Below are 16,240 nucleotides of genomic sequence, written 5' to 3' on the forward strand. Positions count from 1 at the left end.
TCTGTTCATCAGTCCAAGGTAAGACAAATTGTCTATAAATGGAGAAAGTTCAGCACTGCTGCTACTCTCCCTAGGAGTGGCCGTCCTGTAAAAATGACTGCAAGAGCACAGCGCCGACTGCTCAATGAGGTGAAGAAGAATCCTAGAGTTGCAGCTAAAGACTTACAAAAGTCTCTGGCATATGCTAACATTCCCGTTAGTGAATCTACGATACGTAAAATACTAAACAAAAATGGATTTCATGGGAGGATACCACAGAGGAAGCCACTGCTGTCCAAAAAAAACATTGCTGCTCGTTTACAGTTTACACAAGAGCACCTGGATGTTCCACAGCAGTACTGGCAAAATATTCTGTGGACAGATGAAACCAAAGTTGAGTTGTTTGGAAGAAAACACACAACACTATGTGTGGAGAAAGAGGCACAGCACACCAACATCAAAACCTCATCCCAACTGTGAAGTATGGTGGTGGGGGCATCATGGTTTGGGGATGCTTTGCTGCGTCAGGGCCTGGACGGATTGCTATCATTGAAGGAAAAATGAATTCCCAAGTTTATCAAGACATTTTGCAGGAGAACTTAAGGCCATCTGTCCACCAGCTGAAGCTAAACAGAAGATGGGTGTTGTAACAGGACTAGGACCCAAAGCATAGAAGTAAATCAACAACAGAATGGCTTAAACAGAAGAAAATACGCCTTCTGGAGTGGCCCAGTCAGAGTCCTGACTTCAACCCGATCGAGATGCTGTGGCATGACCTCAAAAAATCCATTCACACCAGACATCCCAAGAATATTGCTGAACTGAAACAGTTCTGTAAAGAGGAATGGTCAAGAATTACTCCTGACCATTGTGCACGTCTGATCTGCAACTTCAGGAAACGTTTGGTTGAAGTTATTGCTGCCAAAGGAGGTTCAACCAGTTATTAAATCCAAGGGTTCATATACTTTTTCCACTTGCACTGTAAATGTTTACATGGTGTGTTCAATAAAACATGGTAACATTTAGTTCTTTGTGTGTTATTAGTTTAAGCAGACTGTGATTGTCTATTGTTGTGACTTAGATGAAGATCTGATCACATTTTATGACCAATTTGTGCAGAAATCCATATCATTCCAAAGGGTTCACATACTTTTTCTTGCAACTGTATGTGGAAGTACTAGATTTTAAACTGTTTTAAGCTCTATGTACTAGGGCTGAAACGATTACTCAATTGAATCGAGTAATTAGACACAAAAAATCCTTGACGCAATTTTTTTGCATCGAGGATTCGTTTGCGTCATATGGCCACGGAGCAGGAGTGAAGCGCTTGCTATTACTCACCTCTCTGCAGTCACCCACAGGCCCGCACTTCACTGTACTGTATCCTAACACATCGTCAGTTCATAGTGCATGTAAGCGTGCACTATGACCCGACGCTGTGTGACGTCAGGACAACAGTGCAGCGCGTGGAGAAGAGGAAGGAGCTGTGGAGCGGCGTCCCTACATGAAAGGTAAGTACTGGTGCTGGAGACATGGCTAGGAGGAGGAGCTTGTGGCACTGGGGGGGGCAGCTGATGAGTTTTTATAAAGAAAATCATTTTTTTATTAGTTTTTTGTTGCTATAGTACTGTATTAATCATTGGATTCATCGATGGAATACTTGATTACAAAAATAGTCGATAGCTGCAGTCCTACTATGTACATTTATTTTATAATAAATTCCATTTGAAAGAGAAAAGAGGCTATTTATTCTGGGTTAGAGGGAAGTTTTGCACATATACACATTCACATTCTGCATCAAATCCTCTACAAAACTGGTACAGAAACAATGGTGCTGCTGTCCACGGTAATTAGCGCATTGCATTTCCAGCTGCATTTTCCTCTACATTGTAAAAAGTCAACCCATAAATGACACAGCGGCAATCTGAGATCACTGTATACTTTTATGATAGACTACTAGATTTCTGTTTTTCTTATTGGCAAAAGTTGTTAAAGGGAGCCTGTCATATTGAACATCCAACCTCCCTCCCCCCTTCCTTTCCTATTATAGCCAGATCTGTGGGGAGAATCAAACTTACCAGATACCCAATCTGACACAGCCAATGACGTGGCTGCTGCAGCAGTAACATGTCTCCCATGCGTCACATGACTCAGTGACAGTGACACATGTCACAGCTGCAGCGGTCACATGAACTGCACCGAACTGGATACTGATGCAGGGAGACAAGAGAGCTGCAGCTGCCATGGCAAAGTTAAGGAGCCAATACCCAGTGGCGGGGATCAGGCAAGTATATTTCCCTATGCAGGTTCAGCCACAATTGGGGGGGGGGGGGGGGGGGGGGAGAGACTGCATTAGGGGTGAACAATCCCTTTAATAGTCCAGTAGGTGATCCTACTCCATGACTGATAGCTCTCTGTATGCACATTTATAGAGGGAATGCTGTCAATCACTAAATAGGATACCAGTTATACTGAATCTTTCCCCATAAAATGTTATAAATCAATCTTCTCTGCTCCGCCTGCTCTATAACATGCAGCCTGAGAATCAGTCATCATGCTGAACACAGCAGGTTCCTTTTAAAGCTCCATTACCCAAAAGATTTTTCAAGCCTTTAATGCATGACATTACATTTTATAAGGACGATCCTCCCTGGGAAGTGCCACTTTTGACCAGCAGTTTTTTGCAGCTACCCACGCCACTAAGTAAATTTGCCACTCATCGATAGTTACCATTTTGGTGGTCTTGGGTCAGTGTAGGGGTCCATGGTATGAGATTCTCTTTAAACACTTCTTTATTTTACGTCACTGAACACAAGTTTAGTGTCTCTGAACCTCTGCACGATGACGACTGACACAAATACAACAGTTTCACAGACGAGCCCTAGAGAACTTACTACTTCTAATAAACTGAATAACTGTTCATCGATAAGTAATACAAACTGAATTTGAGTTATTCAATGTAAAAGGCCATCTTCAAGAATGGACATGCAAAGAGAAAGCCTTCTATACCTCTGTGAAGGATCTTTCCCATTTGTCAAAATTACTCACATTTTAAATGCTACTCAAGACCTCATTTGTTTCAAAGGGTCATTATCTTTGGGGGGTTCAGGAGTATATAACAATATCAAATAATCTTCTTTAAAGGGGTTGCTCTACACTTTACAACTGATGGCCTATTCTCATAAAAGGCCTACCTAGCTGGACATCCTGCGCCAGAACTACACAGCTCCATCTGTTGTGCAGGGAAGCGAATAAGAGCAGCACTGCAGTAACCAGTTCTGTCCACTGCACAATGGATGGAGCTGTGTAGCTCTGGAGCTACTGCAAAACACCTGATCCTCAGGGAGTGTTGGGTGTCATACCCTGGTCAATCAATCCTGAGAATAGGCTATAACTTGTAAAGGGTTGGTCAACCCACTGAAGCAATCTCCTTCATACACAGCATTTATGCAAGCTACATTACATGGATTATCTCACAGAAGCGTCGCTATCCAAATTAGCTTTAAATAGCTTTAAATAAAAAAAAAATTCAAATGCTGTACATACAAACTACTTACCTTTACAAACTGTAAAATCTAAAAGGATCAAATCAAACTGGAAATCTCAAAACACTTTATAAGTCACATTTCAGAAAGAACAAGCTTCGAGTCCCAAGCATCTAGAAAGCAGCAGTCCCCTCAAGTCTAGAGACCGTGCACACCATCCCCATTACTTAAGATCAATGCTCCTTAAGCAAATAAGCTGACATTTTCAAAAAAGAAAAAGAAAAAATACATTTCTCATGTCAAACGCTCACACAAAAGGCGCAAAACGCTATAGAATTTCAGTGTGTTAATTGAAATGAAAGCTATTCTGTGCCAGAATTAGTAGAATGATTTTGACAGTGAAGAACTGGAGGCTGGAGTGAAGATGTTTTTAATAGCGGAAAATATAGAACATAAAAAGGATCGTTCAGGTTTCTTTCTAGTTCCAAATGGTCAATTTTTGTGTATTCGGGGAGAAAATGGCTGATAGAAAGTTCTCCAGACTTACTGATTTTTTGTTTTCCTTTTTTTCTTTAACGGTAGCTTTATTCAGTAGGGAGTGGCAAGTTGCCTACAGGACAGAGATGAGCACAAACAAGTCACAGCACCAACTACACATAGCAAAGTAAATAAAAAACTGAATTAATGGAAAAAACACAATGTGGACTCGAACATACAACTTCACAGAAAGGAATGCAACACATAGTAATGGAATACACATCATGAAAATTGTGGCCTCTCTCATATGGCTCCCAAAATCACTTCTACTAGTTCTGGTATCCTAATTTTAAAATTCGAGTAAAAAAAGAAAAGGTTTTAAATAGCATCCATTTTACAACACCGTAGCAACAGAAAAATGTATTTTGATTTTTTTAAGTGGCCATCAAAAGTTTTTTTGATGCCACGGAAAAAAAGATCCTAGTCAAGTGCGTTTCAAAGTATGCTTCAATTATTTAAACAATGTAAGAATACAGATAACAGTCCAAATGAGGAGCTTCAAGGTACGTCCCTCAATCTGAAGAAGGGGCAGGTCCCCTGCCCTATGTTAAATAATGGAAGCATACTTTGCAAAGCGCTGGATTAGGACTTTTTCCCCATTACAACCTAATCGAATGCCCACGCCTACAGCGCCACTGCCTCGAGGTTGATCCACAAGTTCCAGCAGCCCACGAGTCGACTTGTGCTTTACATCTACTGCCTAACCCTATGCCGATTAAAGTTGGTGGCTCATCACTTATCACCACACAGGTATAATTCTATGTTGCGCTCTGGACATTTTATTTTTTCCACTTTAGTTACATAGAAAGTTATTGGGAAGCAATCATACAAATGAAACTGAAGAACTGAAAAAAAGGTAAGGAAATGTACAAAAATGTCATGGATTGAGAAGAGAACATACCTCTAGCAAAACTGATGGGAGTAAGAAAATACGTACCACCATCAGCACCATTATTAAAAATATGTATAAACATGTTTGTAGCCCTTAAAAGTAAACTAAACCTAAGAATAAATGATAACTGTATACAGAGGATGAACTAGCACCAGCGTCTATCATTCTGCAGGTTTTTCTGCATAATCCAGAAACAGACATGTAGAAATCCTGCAGGGACCGACGTCCAGCTGGTGAATGGCTGAGGGTGTGGGCCTTCGTCAATGAGGCTGGCCTAAAGATCTGTGTAAGGGACAGAGGGAGGAGGCTGCTCCAGCCAGTTGTTTTACAGATTATGAGAGATACGGTATATTGCATATCTATAGCTACAAACATATTACTCAGTTTAAATTGTACTACGAGAATCATTAGACTCAACTAAGAGAAGGAGATAAAGGAAGGAACTGCTGGCATTTTTGTTTAGTGGTTCCTTTGAGACCAAAAAAAAAAAAAAAGTTTGAGTTGTAATGTTCCACGGCATGAGAAGCACTTTTACATTTGACGGAAATAGGTCTAAAATGTAGCCAACTGAAGGAAAAACACAAACAATAATTTGGATGCTAGAATAGAGTCATTACTAAAAAATACATTAAAAAATAAATAAAGATATTCACAGAACAAATGACAGAAGATCATTTACAGGGTATGGAAATTTTCCTGTTGCCTGATATACAGACACATGATAACATATAGGAAATGTGCCACTATTTGTATATACAAACCCTATAAAGGGGTTTTCCATGAATTGATAATGACCTATACTCAGAATATCACGTCAATCAGCTGTTTCAGGGAGCCTCCCTGCTCACAGGAGCTCTGGTGAGTGCTGCCGGCCCACGGCAGCTTTCCAAGCACAGTGCCGTACATTGTATAGTAGCTGTGCTTGGATTGCAGCTCAGCCTTATTGACTTGAAATGAGCGGAGCTGCAACTAGGCCATGTGAACAACGTATAGTGACATCACATGGCCTAGGAAGAGACCGCGACGTACATGGAGCGCCAGCATCTTCTAACAGCTGACTGGAGGGGGTCCCGGGTGTCGGACCCCGACCAATCTCATATTGATGACCTATCCAGAGAATAGGTCATGAATATAAATATAAATTTCCGGATAACACATTTAACCCTTTAAGTACCGGGCCACTTTTCACCTTAAAGCCCAGGCCGATTTTTGCAAATCTGACAGATAGTAATGCCTCATAAAATGGTCAATCAACATTCCCCATATGTCTGCTTTACGTTGGCATCATTTTGTAAATATTTTTTTTTAGGACAAAAATTTCCCCAAAAACTTTTAAGCACCAATTCAGTTATAAAGTGATTTTGAGGGGCTTACGGAATGGAAACCACCCATAAATGACCCCATTTTAGAAACTACACCCCTCAAGTTATTCAAAACTGATGTTACAAACTTTGTTATCCCTTGTGGTGTTCCATAAGAATTCAAGGAAAATGGAGGTGAAATTTCAAAATTTCCCTTTTTTGGTAGATTTTTTATGTTAATTTTTTCTTGCAACACAGCAAGGGTTAACAGCAAAATAAACCTCAATATATATTACTCTGATTCTGCAGTTTACAGAAATATCCCATATGTGGGGGTTAACTGCTCTATGGGCACGTGGCAATGGTTAGAAGGAAAGGAACGCCATATGGATTTTAAAGGCAGATTTCTCTAGAATGGTTTTTAGAAACCATCTTGTATTTGAAGAGACCCTGACGTATCCCTACAGTGGAAAGCCTCAAAAAGTGACCCAGTTTTGGAAACTACACCCCTTAACAAATATATTAAAGGGGGTACTAAGCACTTTGACCCCCTAAGCGTTTTACAGAATTTGGAAGCACTTGGCTGTAAAAATGAAAAGTTTAATTTCGTCCAATAAAATGTTGCTTTAGCCCTAAATTTTTCATTTTCACAAGGGGTAACAGGAGAAAAAGCATACCATAATTTGTTACGCATTTTCTCCTGAATACGGCAACACCCCATATGTGGTGGTAAACTTCTGTGGGGGCACATGGCAGGACTCAGAACAGAAGTAGCGCCATATGTCTTTTGCAGCGCAGATTTTGATGGATAGGTTTATGGGTGCCATTGGTTTTTATTTTTTTCATTTTGGGGTACATAAGACTTGATCGCTTGGTATAAAATGTTTGTGAGGCAAGTTAAAAATAATGGTTTTCGCATATTTTTTTTTTTTTTTTTTTACAGCATTCACCTGAGGGGGCATAGAATGTGATATTTTTATAGAGCAGGTTGTTACGGACTCGGCGATAACTAAAAAGTCTATCATTTTTATTTTTGTTAAGTTTTACACAGTGAAATCATTTTTGAACAGAATAAAATTTTGTTTTTGTTTTGCCATTTTCTTAGCGCCCTATTTTTTAATTTTTTGTGCGATTGTCTTAGGTAGGGGCTCATTTTTGCGGGATGATATTACTGTTTGATTGGTATCATTTTGGGGTACATAAGACTTTTGGATCACTTGGTATTAAACTTTTTGTGAGGCAAGATGACTAGAAAATTGCTTTTTGTACACTTTTTTTTTATGGCTTTCACCTGACGGGGTGGATCAAGTGATATAGTTATAGAGCCGGTCGATACGGACGCAGCGATACCCAATATGTCTACTTTTCTTTTTTTCCCTATTTTTTTTTGCATTTTATTTATTTTTTTACTTTATTTTGGGAAAAGAACGCTTTTAACTTAAACGTAATTTTTTTGTAAAACTTTTTTTTTTACTTTCTTTTTTCACTTTATTTTTGTCCTACTCTAGGACTTTAATATTTGGGGGTCTGATCCCCTTTAAAATGCATTACAATACTTCTGTAATTGTAATCTGCTCCAATTCTGGGGCTTATGAGAAGGGGGTGGACTAAGGCTAGAGAGACCTTGGGTTTCTCGTGACTGTTGAATCTCTCCCCCATCTGGAATAATCCTCTTACCTGAATTATGAGTTTGGCCTCCCCTCCACGCATTTCTATAAATACTTGCAGCTGAGGCACCCATTGGATGCGCAAGCCAGGCTTTCCTCACTACAGTACACGACTAATCAGACGCTTCATGCTGTGGTGGCAATAGGGTCTGTAAAAGGAGCCATCTCAAAAGTCTATTTTTCATTGCATGAGGACTACTTTCAGAAATTCCTGACTCAGATTAAAGCAAAATGGGAAAAGGATGTGGGAACAATTGTTGACACCCAGTGGGAAGAAGTGCTTGCATTAACCCCAAATTAATCCCTTAGTAAAGCAGCTAGGCTATCGCAGCTGTTTATGCTACATAGAGTACATAAAACCCCGGTATTTCTCTTTAAAATTGGATATAGAACTGACTCCCGCTGTCCGCAGTGTGGCAGGGGCTGACTTATCTCACATGTTGTGGAGCGCTGATAACCTGAAAGTATACTGGCATGACGTTGTACAACTAATAAATAAAACTTACAGCGCAAACTCTTCCCCTGATCCTAAAACGTGTCTGCTTGGTATCTTTGATGGACAGCTTACAGCCGCCTATTATAGGTATTAATAGAATGCTATACCAGGCATGTAAAACACTGGCAGCGAAGTGGATTCAGCGGTTTCCTCCAGTTATGGCCTCATGCACACGACAGTATTTTTTCACTGTCCGCAAAACGGGGTTCCGTTGGTCCGTGATCCGTGACCGTTTTTCCGTCCGTGGGTCTTCCTTGATTTTTGGAGGATCCACGGACATGAAAAAAAAGTCATTTTGGTGTCCGCCTGGCCGTGCGGAGCCAAACGGATCCGTCCTGAATTACAATGCAAGTCAATGGGGACGGATCCGTTTGATGTTGACACAATATGGTGCCATTTCAAACGGATCCGTCCCCATTGACTTTCAATGTAAAGTCTGGAGTTCTGTTATACCATCGGATTGGAGTTTTCTCCAATCCGATGGTATATTTTAACTTGTAGCGTCCCCATCACCATGGGAACGCCTCTATGTTAGAATATACTGTCGGATATGAGCTACATCGTGAAACTCATTTCCGACAGTATATTCTAACACAGAGGCGTTCCCATGGTGATGGAGACGCTTCAGGTTAGAATATACAAAAAAACTGTGTACATGACTGTCCCCTGCTGCCTGGCAGGTGCTGCCAGGCAGCAGGGGGCAGACCCCCCCCCCCCCCTGTTTTTAACTCATTGGTGGCCAGTGGGCCCCCCCTCCCCTGTTGTTAACTCGTTGGTGGCCAGTGTGCGCACCCCCCTCCCTCCCTCCCTCTATTGTTTTAATACATTGGGGCCAGTGTGCGCGCGCCCCCCCAACCCCCCCCCCCTCCCTCCCTCTATTGTTTGAATACATTGGGGCCAGTGTGCGCGCGCTCCCTCCCTCCCTCTATTGTTTTAATACATTGGGGCCAGTGTGCGCGCGCCCCCCCAACCCCCCCCCCCCCCCCTCCCTCTATTGTAATCATCATCGGTGGCAGCGGAGTGGAAGATTTTCATACTTACCTGGCTGCTGGCTGCTGCGATCTCTGTGTCCGGCCGGGAGCTCCTCCTACTGGTAAGTGACAGGTCTGTGCGGCGCATTGCTGTCACTTACCAGTAGGAGGAGCTCCCGGCCGGACGCAGACATCGCAGCAGCCAGCAGCCAGGTAAGTATGAAAATCTTCTACTCCGCTGCCACCGATGATGATTACAATAGAGGGAGGGAGGGGGGGGGGGGGGGTTGGGGGGGCGCGCGCACACTGGCCCCAATGTATTCAAACAATAGAGGGAGGGAGGGGGGGTTGGGGGGGGGCGCGCACACTGGCCCCAATGTATTCAAACAATAAAGGGAGGGAGGGGGGGTTGGGGGGGCGCGCGCACACTGGCCCCAATGTATTAAAACAATAGAGGGAGGGAGGGGGGTGCGCACACTGGCCACCAACGAGTTAACAACAGGGGGGGGGGGGGGCCGCACAATGATATTCAAACTGGGGAGGGGGGGGGGGTCTGCCCCCTGCTGCCTGGCAGCCCTGATCTCTTACAGGGGGATATGATGGGGTTAATTGTACTATCATATCCCCCTGTAAGAGATCGGGTGCTGCCAGGCAGCAGGGGGCAGTCTTGTACAAAGTTTGCAGTGTATTCTAACTAGAAGCGTCCCCATCACCATGGGAACGCTTCTGTGTTAGAATATACTGTCGGAAATGAGTTTTCACGAAGTGAAAACTTAGCTCAGAAAAAGCTTTTATACAGACGGATCTTCAGATCCGTCTGTATGAAAGCAACCTACGGCCACGGATCACGGACACGGATGCCAATCTTGTGTGCATCCGTGTTCTTTCACGGACCCATTGACTTGAATGGGCCCGTGAACCGTTGGCCGTGAAAAAAATAGGACAGGTCATATTTTTTTCACGGCCAGGAAACACGGCTCACGGATGCGGCTGCCAAACGGTGCATTTTCCGATTTTTCCACGGACCCATTGAAAGTCAATGGGTCCGTGAAAAAAAACGGAAAACGGCACAACGGCCACGGATGCACACAACGGTCGTGTGCATGAGGCCTATAGCAGAGTTTACTGCTAGGCCGAATGGAGTGATTTGATTGGAAAGGGGGGTATATCTCAAACGAAATTGCCTTTCAAAATGTGAGTATTTGGAGTCTATGAATAGACAGATCCGGGGTATGTAGTCCTTGGCTGGCTCTTAATAGAGGCATAGTACGCATTATGGGATAACATCGCTCAATCTGCTGGGTGAGTGCAGGCTATTGATGGAAGCTGCCGCTGCCCCTGGGGGGTGCCACCACCTGTGTTTTCTCATTAACTGACAAAGAAATGTATGCTATTCTACCTGCTGCTATGTACGGGTTATATTGGCTGAAGACTTATGTTTTCTGTCTCGGGGGGACTGGGGAGGTATTTGTTGTTGTGGGATTGCACTCACGATTTATTCTTTGACTAATTATGATTGAATTGTCTACACAATGTCTTTTTGAATCTGAATGACATATCTTGTTCTGAAGTGCACTTGTTTTGTACATGTTTTATAAAAATATAAAAAAATATATATACATATTTTAATCAATAAAAATGATCAGATTTAAAAAAAAAAAAAACACTATCTGGAGGAGGAAATTTACAAAAAGCTTCATGATGACCGTTTTGTAATGTAAATGAGCACATTTTGGAGCACGCCATATTTGCAACTTGTCGGGGTTGAGTGGGGAGAAGGTATGGTCAAGGACATTCGACTAATCAATCAAGACGAAAGACAAAAATGGTGCAAATGTAAATGTACGCCTGCTCATAGCACATGTGGATTTTTTTTATTTTCAATCTTAAAGAGGACCTTTCACTAGTATACAAACTAAAAACCAACTATACCTGTGGGCAGAGCGGCGCCCAGGGGTCCCCCTGCACTTACTAGTCAGGCTATGAGCTGTGCGCTGCGATTGGCCAGCACTGCAGCAAGGGACACTCCTCCTACAAAAAAGTCCAGTACAACAGACGGAGCTGAGACACCGGAGCCTATACCGGGCGAACGGAGCGGCGCCCAGGCATACTAGTAAGTGCAGGGGGACCCTTGGGCGCCGCTCTGCCCACAGGTATAGTTAGTTTTTAGTTTGTATACTAGTGAAAGGTCCTCTTTAAGAACAACCTGAAGGTGTGCGCTAGTCTTAATAATCTGCTATTATAGCTTGGGTAAAACACTGTATATATTATTTTAGTTGTACATTAGACGCTCTGGAAATTATTACTAAGACAACAAAAAATAGACTGGGTGGTCTAGGACTCAGCTTTGTATAGCGTTACGTTACACACATTACTGCATCATACATACAATTTTAAGTTTCTTACCTAAATCAATTACAGCGCTCATTATCATAGCAGGCACTTTGCTGCTCACTGTGCGCACAATAATAGTCCAAACCAACCGAGATTGTATTACAGGAAAGGATGATATTTAAGGACAGACTATTCATGTAATATTCATCACAAAAGGACTTGTTAATTCCCATGTTGTCTCTATAGTCTGCCCTTTTTGAGGGGTCAGCAAGACTACAGCTTCTGTTAACCCTATACAAGCACTGCCTTTCTGTATGACCATAGTACACTGTAAGGATTCTGCAAAATACATTGTTTTCTATGATTACAGAATATTTCCAAAGTGATTAACACAAAACCAGAACAAATCCAATTTATAGAATAAGACCTGTAAGTTTATTCTTTTTTATGAGTGTGTATTTTTACATAATGAGCACAGTTACATGTTTGGTTTTTACATCATCCCTTTTGCTAATGTCTGTACTGTAATCTAGTCTGTATCTGGACCAACAAACCATTATGTATTTTATTGTTTGCTTCTGGCCGTAGTTACAAGCAAAGAATGGTTGGCAAAAACCACCTTGTTCCTCCCCTTTTAGTAGGAGTGGGCCGTACCTGCTCCCTGCACAGAGGGGGACTTCCTGTGTGAACACAGAGGAGAGGAAGCAACCTTCAAAGCTCCTGCTCCACTTACCTAATCTCTATTGACAGCTACTCGTAAATACTTGAGCATAAAGACAGTAGAGTGAGTGGCTACATCAGCATCTACAGACACTGCTGTAAGGTGAGGGGACCAAGACAACCATCACCCAGAAATTTACAAGGCCAATACAACCTCAGTGCTTAACTGCAGCCATCCAACCTGCCTACAGATTCCTTGCTGGTGGCCAGAGAGAATTGCACTTGGAAATTACTGCTATTGAATGTAATTGGAAGTTCTACGTTGCACTATGTTACATTTAAAGGGAACCTGTCACCTGGATTTTATGTATAGAGCTGAGCATATGGCTTGCTAGGTGGCCGCTAGCACATCCGCAATACCCAGTCCCCATAGCTCTGTGTGCTTTTATTGTGTAAAAAACGATTTGATACATATGCAAATTTACCTGAGAGGAGTCCTGTACGTGAGACGAGTCAGGAACAGGACTCATCTCAGGTTAATTTGCATATGTATCAAATCGTTTTTTGTTTGTTTTTGTTTTTTACACAATAAAAGCACACAGAGCTATGGGGACTGGGTATTGCGGATGTGCTAGCGGCCATCTAGCAAGCCATATGCTCAGCTCTATACACAAAATCCCAGTGACAGGTTCCATTTAACTCTGGCCTCCTTAGTACTATATTTTCCCACCACCAATACCCAGAGAGCAATAGTCCGAGGGAGTACACTGTAACACCACTTGATCATGGTCCCTACCACTCCGATTCTCTATACAGGATCTTCAGGGGGTTGCTGCATTCTGCAGTGTCTGTCCAAGGTTTTTGTAGAAAGGCTTTCCCAGTGGAATAACTTGGAGGTATGGGTTTATCTATTAGGTGTCATGCTAAACAAAACATACGTCACTGAAAACATTTTTTACTGGATTCCTCTAGATGTAGTAGATGTGTCGGCTTTGCAATTCCGAACGATAAAAAAAAGAACCCCGAGATGTTGTCCCAAGAAGGTCAATAGATTTAAAGGAAGTATCACGCCAAAAAATTTTCTGCCAGTTAAAACCTGATTTTTTCTGATTGCAGATTTATTCTATTTCCTGCACATTATTATGGGGGCTGCCATCTTGCTTAGAAAGCATTAAGAAGATTGTGTTATGGCAGCCCCATGGTCAGGAGGGAACCTCATTGATTTTTATTTTATTTTTTTTAACATGTTTTTTATTGATTTCAATAATAAAATAAGATTACTGTACATACAAGAATATGCGTTGTGTAGCTTATTTTCAAATATTAATTTGGTCTTACATGATCCTTATAGTCCCATAAACATAGGGAAACAAGGAAAGGAAACATAATATACTATAATACGGTAAGTAATATCAGAGAGAGGAAAAAGGGGAGGTATAAATAAAAGGTAAGATGACAAGGAGTAGTATGTTCGACTTTACATCATAAAGCTAGTGAGACTTTGTTGAATTGGGAGTGAAGCCAAATATAACCCTGAACTTGGCTAGTTTGTTACAGACTGAAGCGTTAATCATCTCATATAGATACAGAGTTGACTATTTCCATTAACGAAGGAGGGTTTGGATTTTAGTGAGAAATTTTCATTCCGGTTGCTATAATCATATGAAGAATAATTGTTCGGGAAGAGTCTGGGAAAGAATCTAAATGAATAAATAGAGAGCAAGCCTCCTTGGGCCATCGATAGTGAAATTGGAATATTGCGTTAAAATTGTATTAATTGAGCTCCAAAAGAATTAAATTTTCCTGCATTCCCACTATATGTGCTCCATATCCGCTTCTGCCGATGAACATCTCCAGCAGACCTGGGAAGATGAGGGGTACATTTTAGATAATCTATGAGGAGTATAACACCATCTGTAGAGAATTTTCCTGGAGTTTTCCAGATGGTTAATACATTTAGAGGAGGCACACATGATAGAGAATGCAAAGTTTAATGCCGATTCCGATTTACTAAGTAATGGAGTCAATGGGGAGTCCAAAATCTGTCATAAAATGATAACAGAGATAGTGCTTAAAGATTAGTCAATGGGTTTCCTAAGACTTTCATCAGTTGGGAAGTGTCAGCGATTACGGGAAAACTCATCGAAGGGAAGTAGTGCCCGATTTGTAAGTATTCAAAGAATTCCCTATGAGGAATTTCAAATTTCAGGCATAAGTCCGTAAAGGAACTTAAAGTACAATTGGTAAAAAGGTCTCCCAATCTTTTGATTCCCAAGTCAATCCAATTATAAATGTTCAGGTCTAGGTACATTACCCCACAACCGCCAAAGGGATTTCAGAAAGGGAGATGTTAAGATTCAATTTGGTTGACATTAGGATCCAAATTTCAAGTGCAGCTTGAATAGTAGTGGGATTTCAAGAGCACATGGGCTGTTCTGTAGGGATCTAAAATAGAAAAATACCTGAGGGTCATTCACACCAATTATACAGTATAGTTCTCAATAGAGATCCAATGTTTGTTGGGATGATTTAACAATGTAAATCTCAATTGTTCAAAAATGTAAGCTCTATAGTATCTAATAATGGATGGACATCCTAACCCCCCTTTTGGAATAGGCAAATAAGGTATACCTGCTTTGACTCTTGGATTTTTGTCCTACCATATGTACTTAAGAAGTGATCTTTGGATTTCTTTTAGATGTTTTATGGGGATAGGGATTGGCAGGTTACGGAAAAGATAAAGGATTTGTGGGATAATAAACATTTTTAGGGCTGAGATACTTCCCATCCATAAAATTTCGTGATTTTTCATTTTATTTAGGTCATTTTTAAATTTTTCCTTTAGATATTTTAGGTTTACTGGTAGAAGGTTGGTGGTTGATGAGGTTAGTTTGATTCCTAAGTATGTGATATGTTCTGAGTTCCATTTAAAGGGGAAGTTGGCTTTCACTGTAGTAAGGTCTGAATCTTTCAGGCCAAGGTTAAGGACCTGGCATTTGGCAACGTTCAGTTTCTTATTATAGCTTGAACTAAAAGACTTTAAAATTTGCATCACACTGGGTAGAGACACTGTTGGGTTGGTTAGTGCCAATATAATATCATTGGCAAATAATCCAATTTCGTGATTTTTTTTCTCTCAGATTTTAATTCCTGTAATCTGTGGCTGAGCTCTTATACTTTCCTTTAAGGGCTCAATTATTAGTGCGAAGATAACGGGGGAATCCCTGTCTTGTTCCATTATAAATTTGGAATTGGTTGAACATTTATAAGGACTTTAGCTGAAGGTTTAGAGCAGAGCATGCCTATAGCTTTGGCAAATTGTCCCTGTATGCCAAATTTTGACAGTACTGCCTCCAAGTACCCCCAAAGCACTCGATCAAAGGCCTTTTCCGCATCCAAAGATATGAGCAGAGAAAGTGCTCGATTTGCTTTTGCTACATAAATAAGATCTATTGTGTGTTTATAGTATGGAGGGGTGTATTTTATCTATAGTTTCTAAATTGGTAATAGATGCACATAGTTGTTCTGTACGGGTGCGTCTTTAAAAAAAAAAAGGGATGAAATACGGATAAGGTGGCCTCTTATATAAGCCTTGTGTGCGCACCAAGTTGTAGTGGGTTGTACTTCTGGAGTACAATTGTACTTGAAATATTCTGTAAGGGCTTCATTGATTTGGGATTGCGTGGAAGGTAAAGCTAAATAGTAAATGGTTGGCTTGCCAGGGAACATATGTGGGTTGGTTGAATCATTCTGAGATTAGGCATGAAATTGATGCCTTAGAGCATGGATGTCAAACTCATGGCCCTCCAGATGTTGCAAAACTACAACTCCCAGCATTCCCTGATAGCTGCAGTATGCCCAGGCATGATGGGAGTTGTAGTTTTGCAACAGCTGGAGGGCCACGAGTTTGACATCCCT

At 41.4% G+C, this 16,240-nt stretch overlaps 1 protein-coding gene across 1 annotated transcript in view; it reads right to left on the reverse strand.

Annotated features, from left to right (window-relative positions):
- NF1 (neurofibromin 1) overlaps positions 1-16,240 on the reverse strand; it is a 192,512-nt gene that overhangs the window by 105,744 nt on the left and 70,528 nt on the right. The window contains 1 exon segment of the mRNA XM_044285074.1: positions 4,012-4,074. Within this exon segment, the coding sequence (XP_044141009.1) occupies positions 4,012-4,074 (63 nt within the window).

Source organism: Bufo gargarizans, chromosome 3, assembly GCF_014858855.1.
Source record: "Bufo gargarizans isolate SCDJY-AF-19 chromosome 3, ASM1485885v1, whole genome shotgun sequence".
Taxonomy (NCBI): domain Eukaryota; kingdom Metazoa; phylum Chordata; class Amphibia; order Anura; family Bufonidae; genus Bufo; species Bufo gargarizans.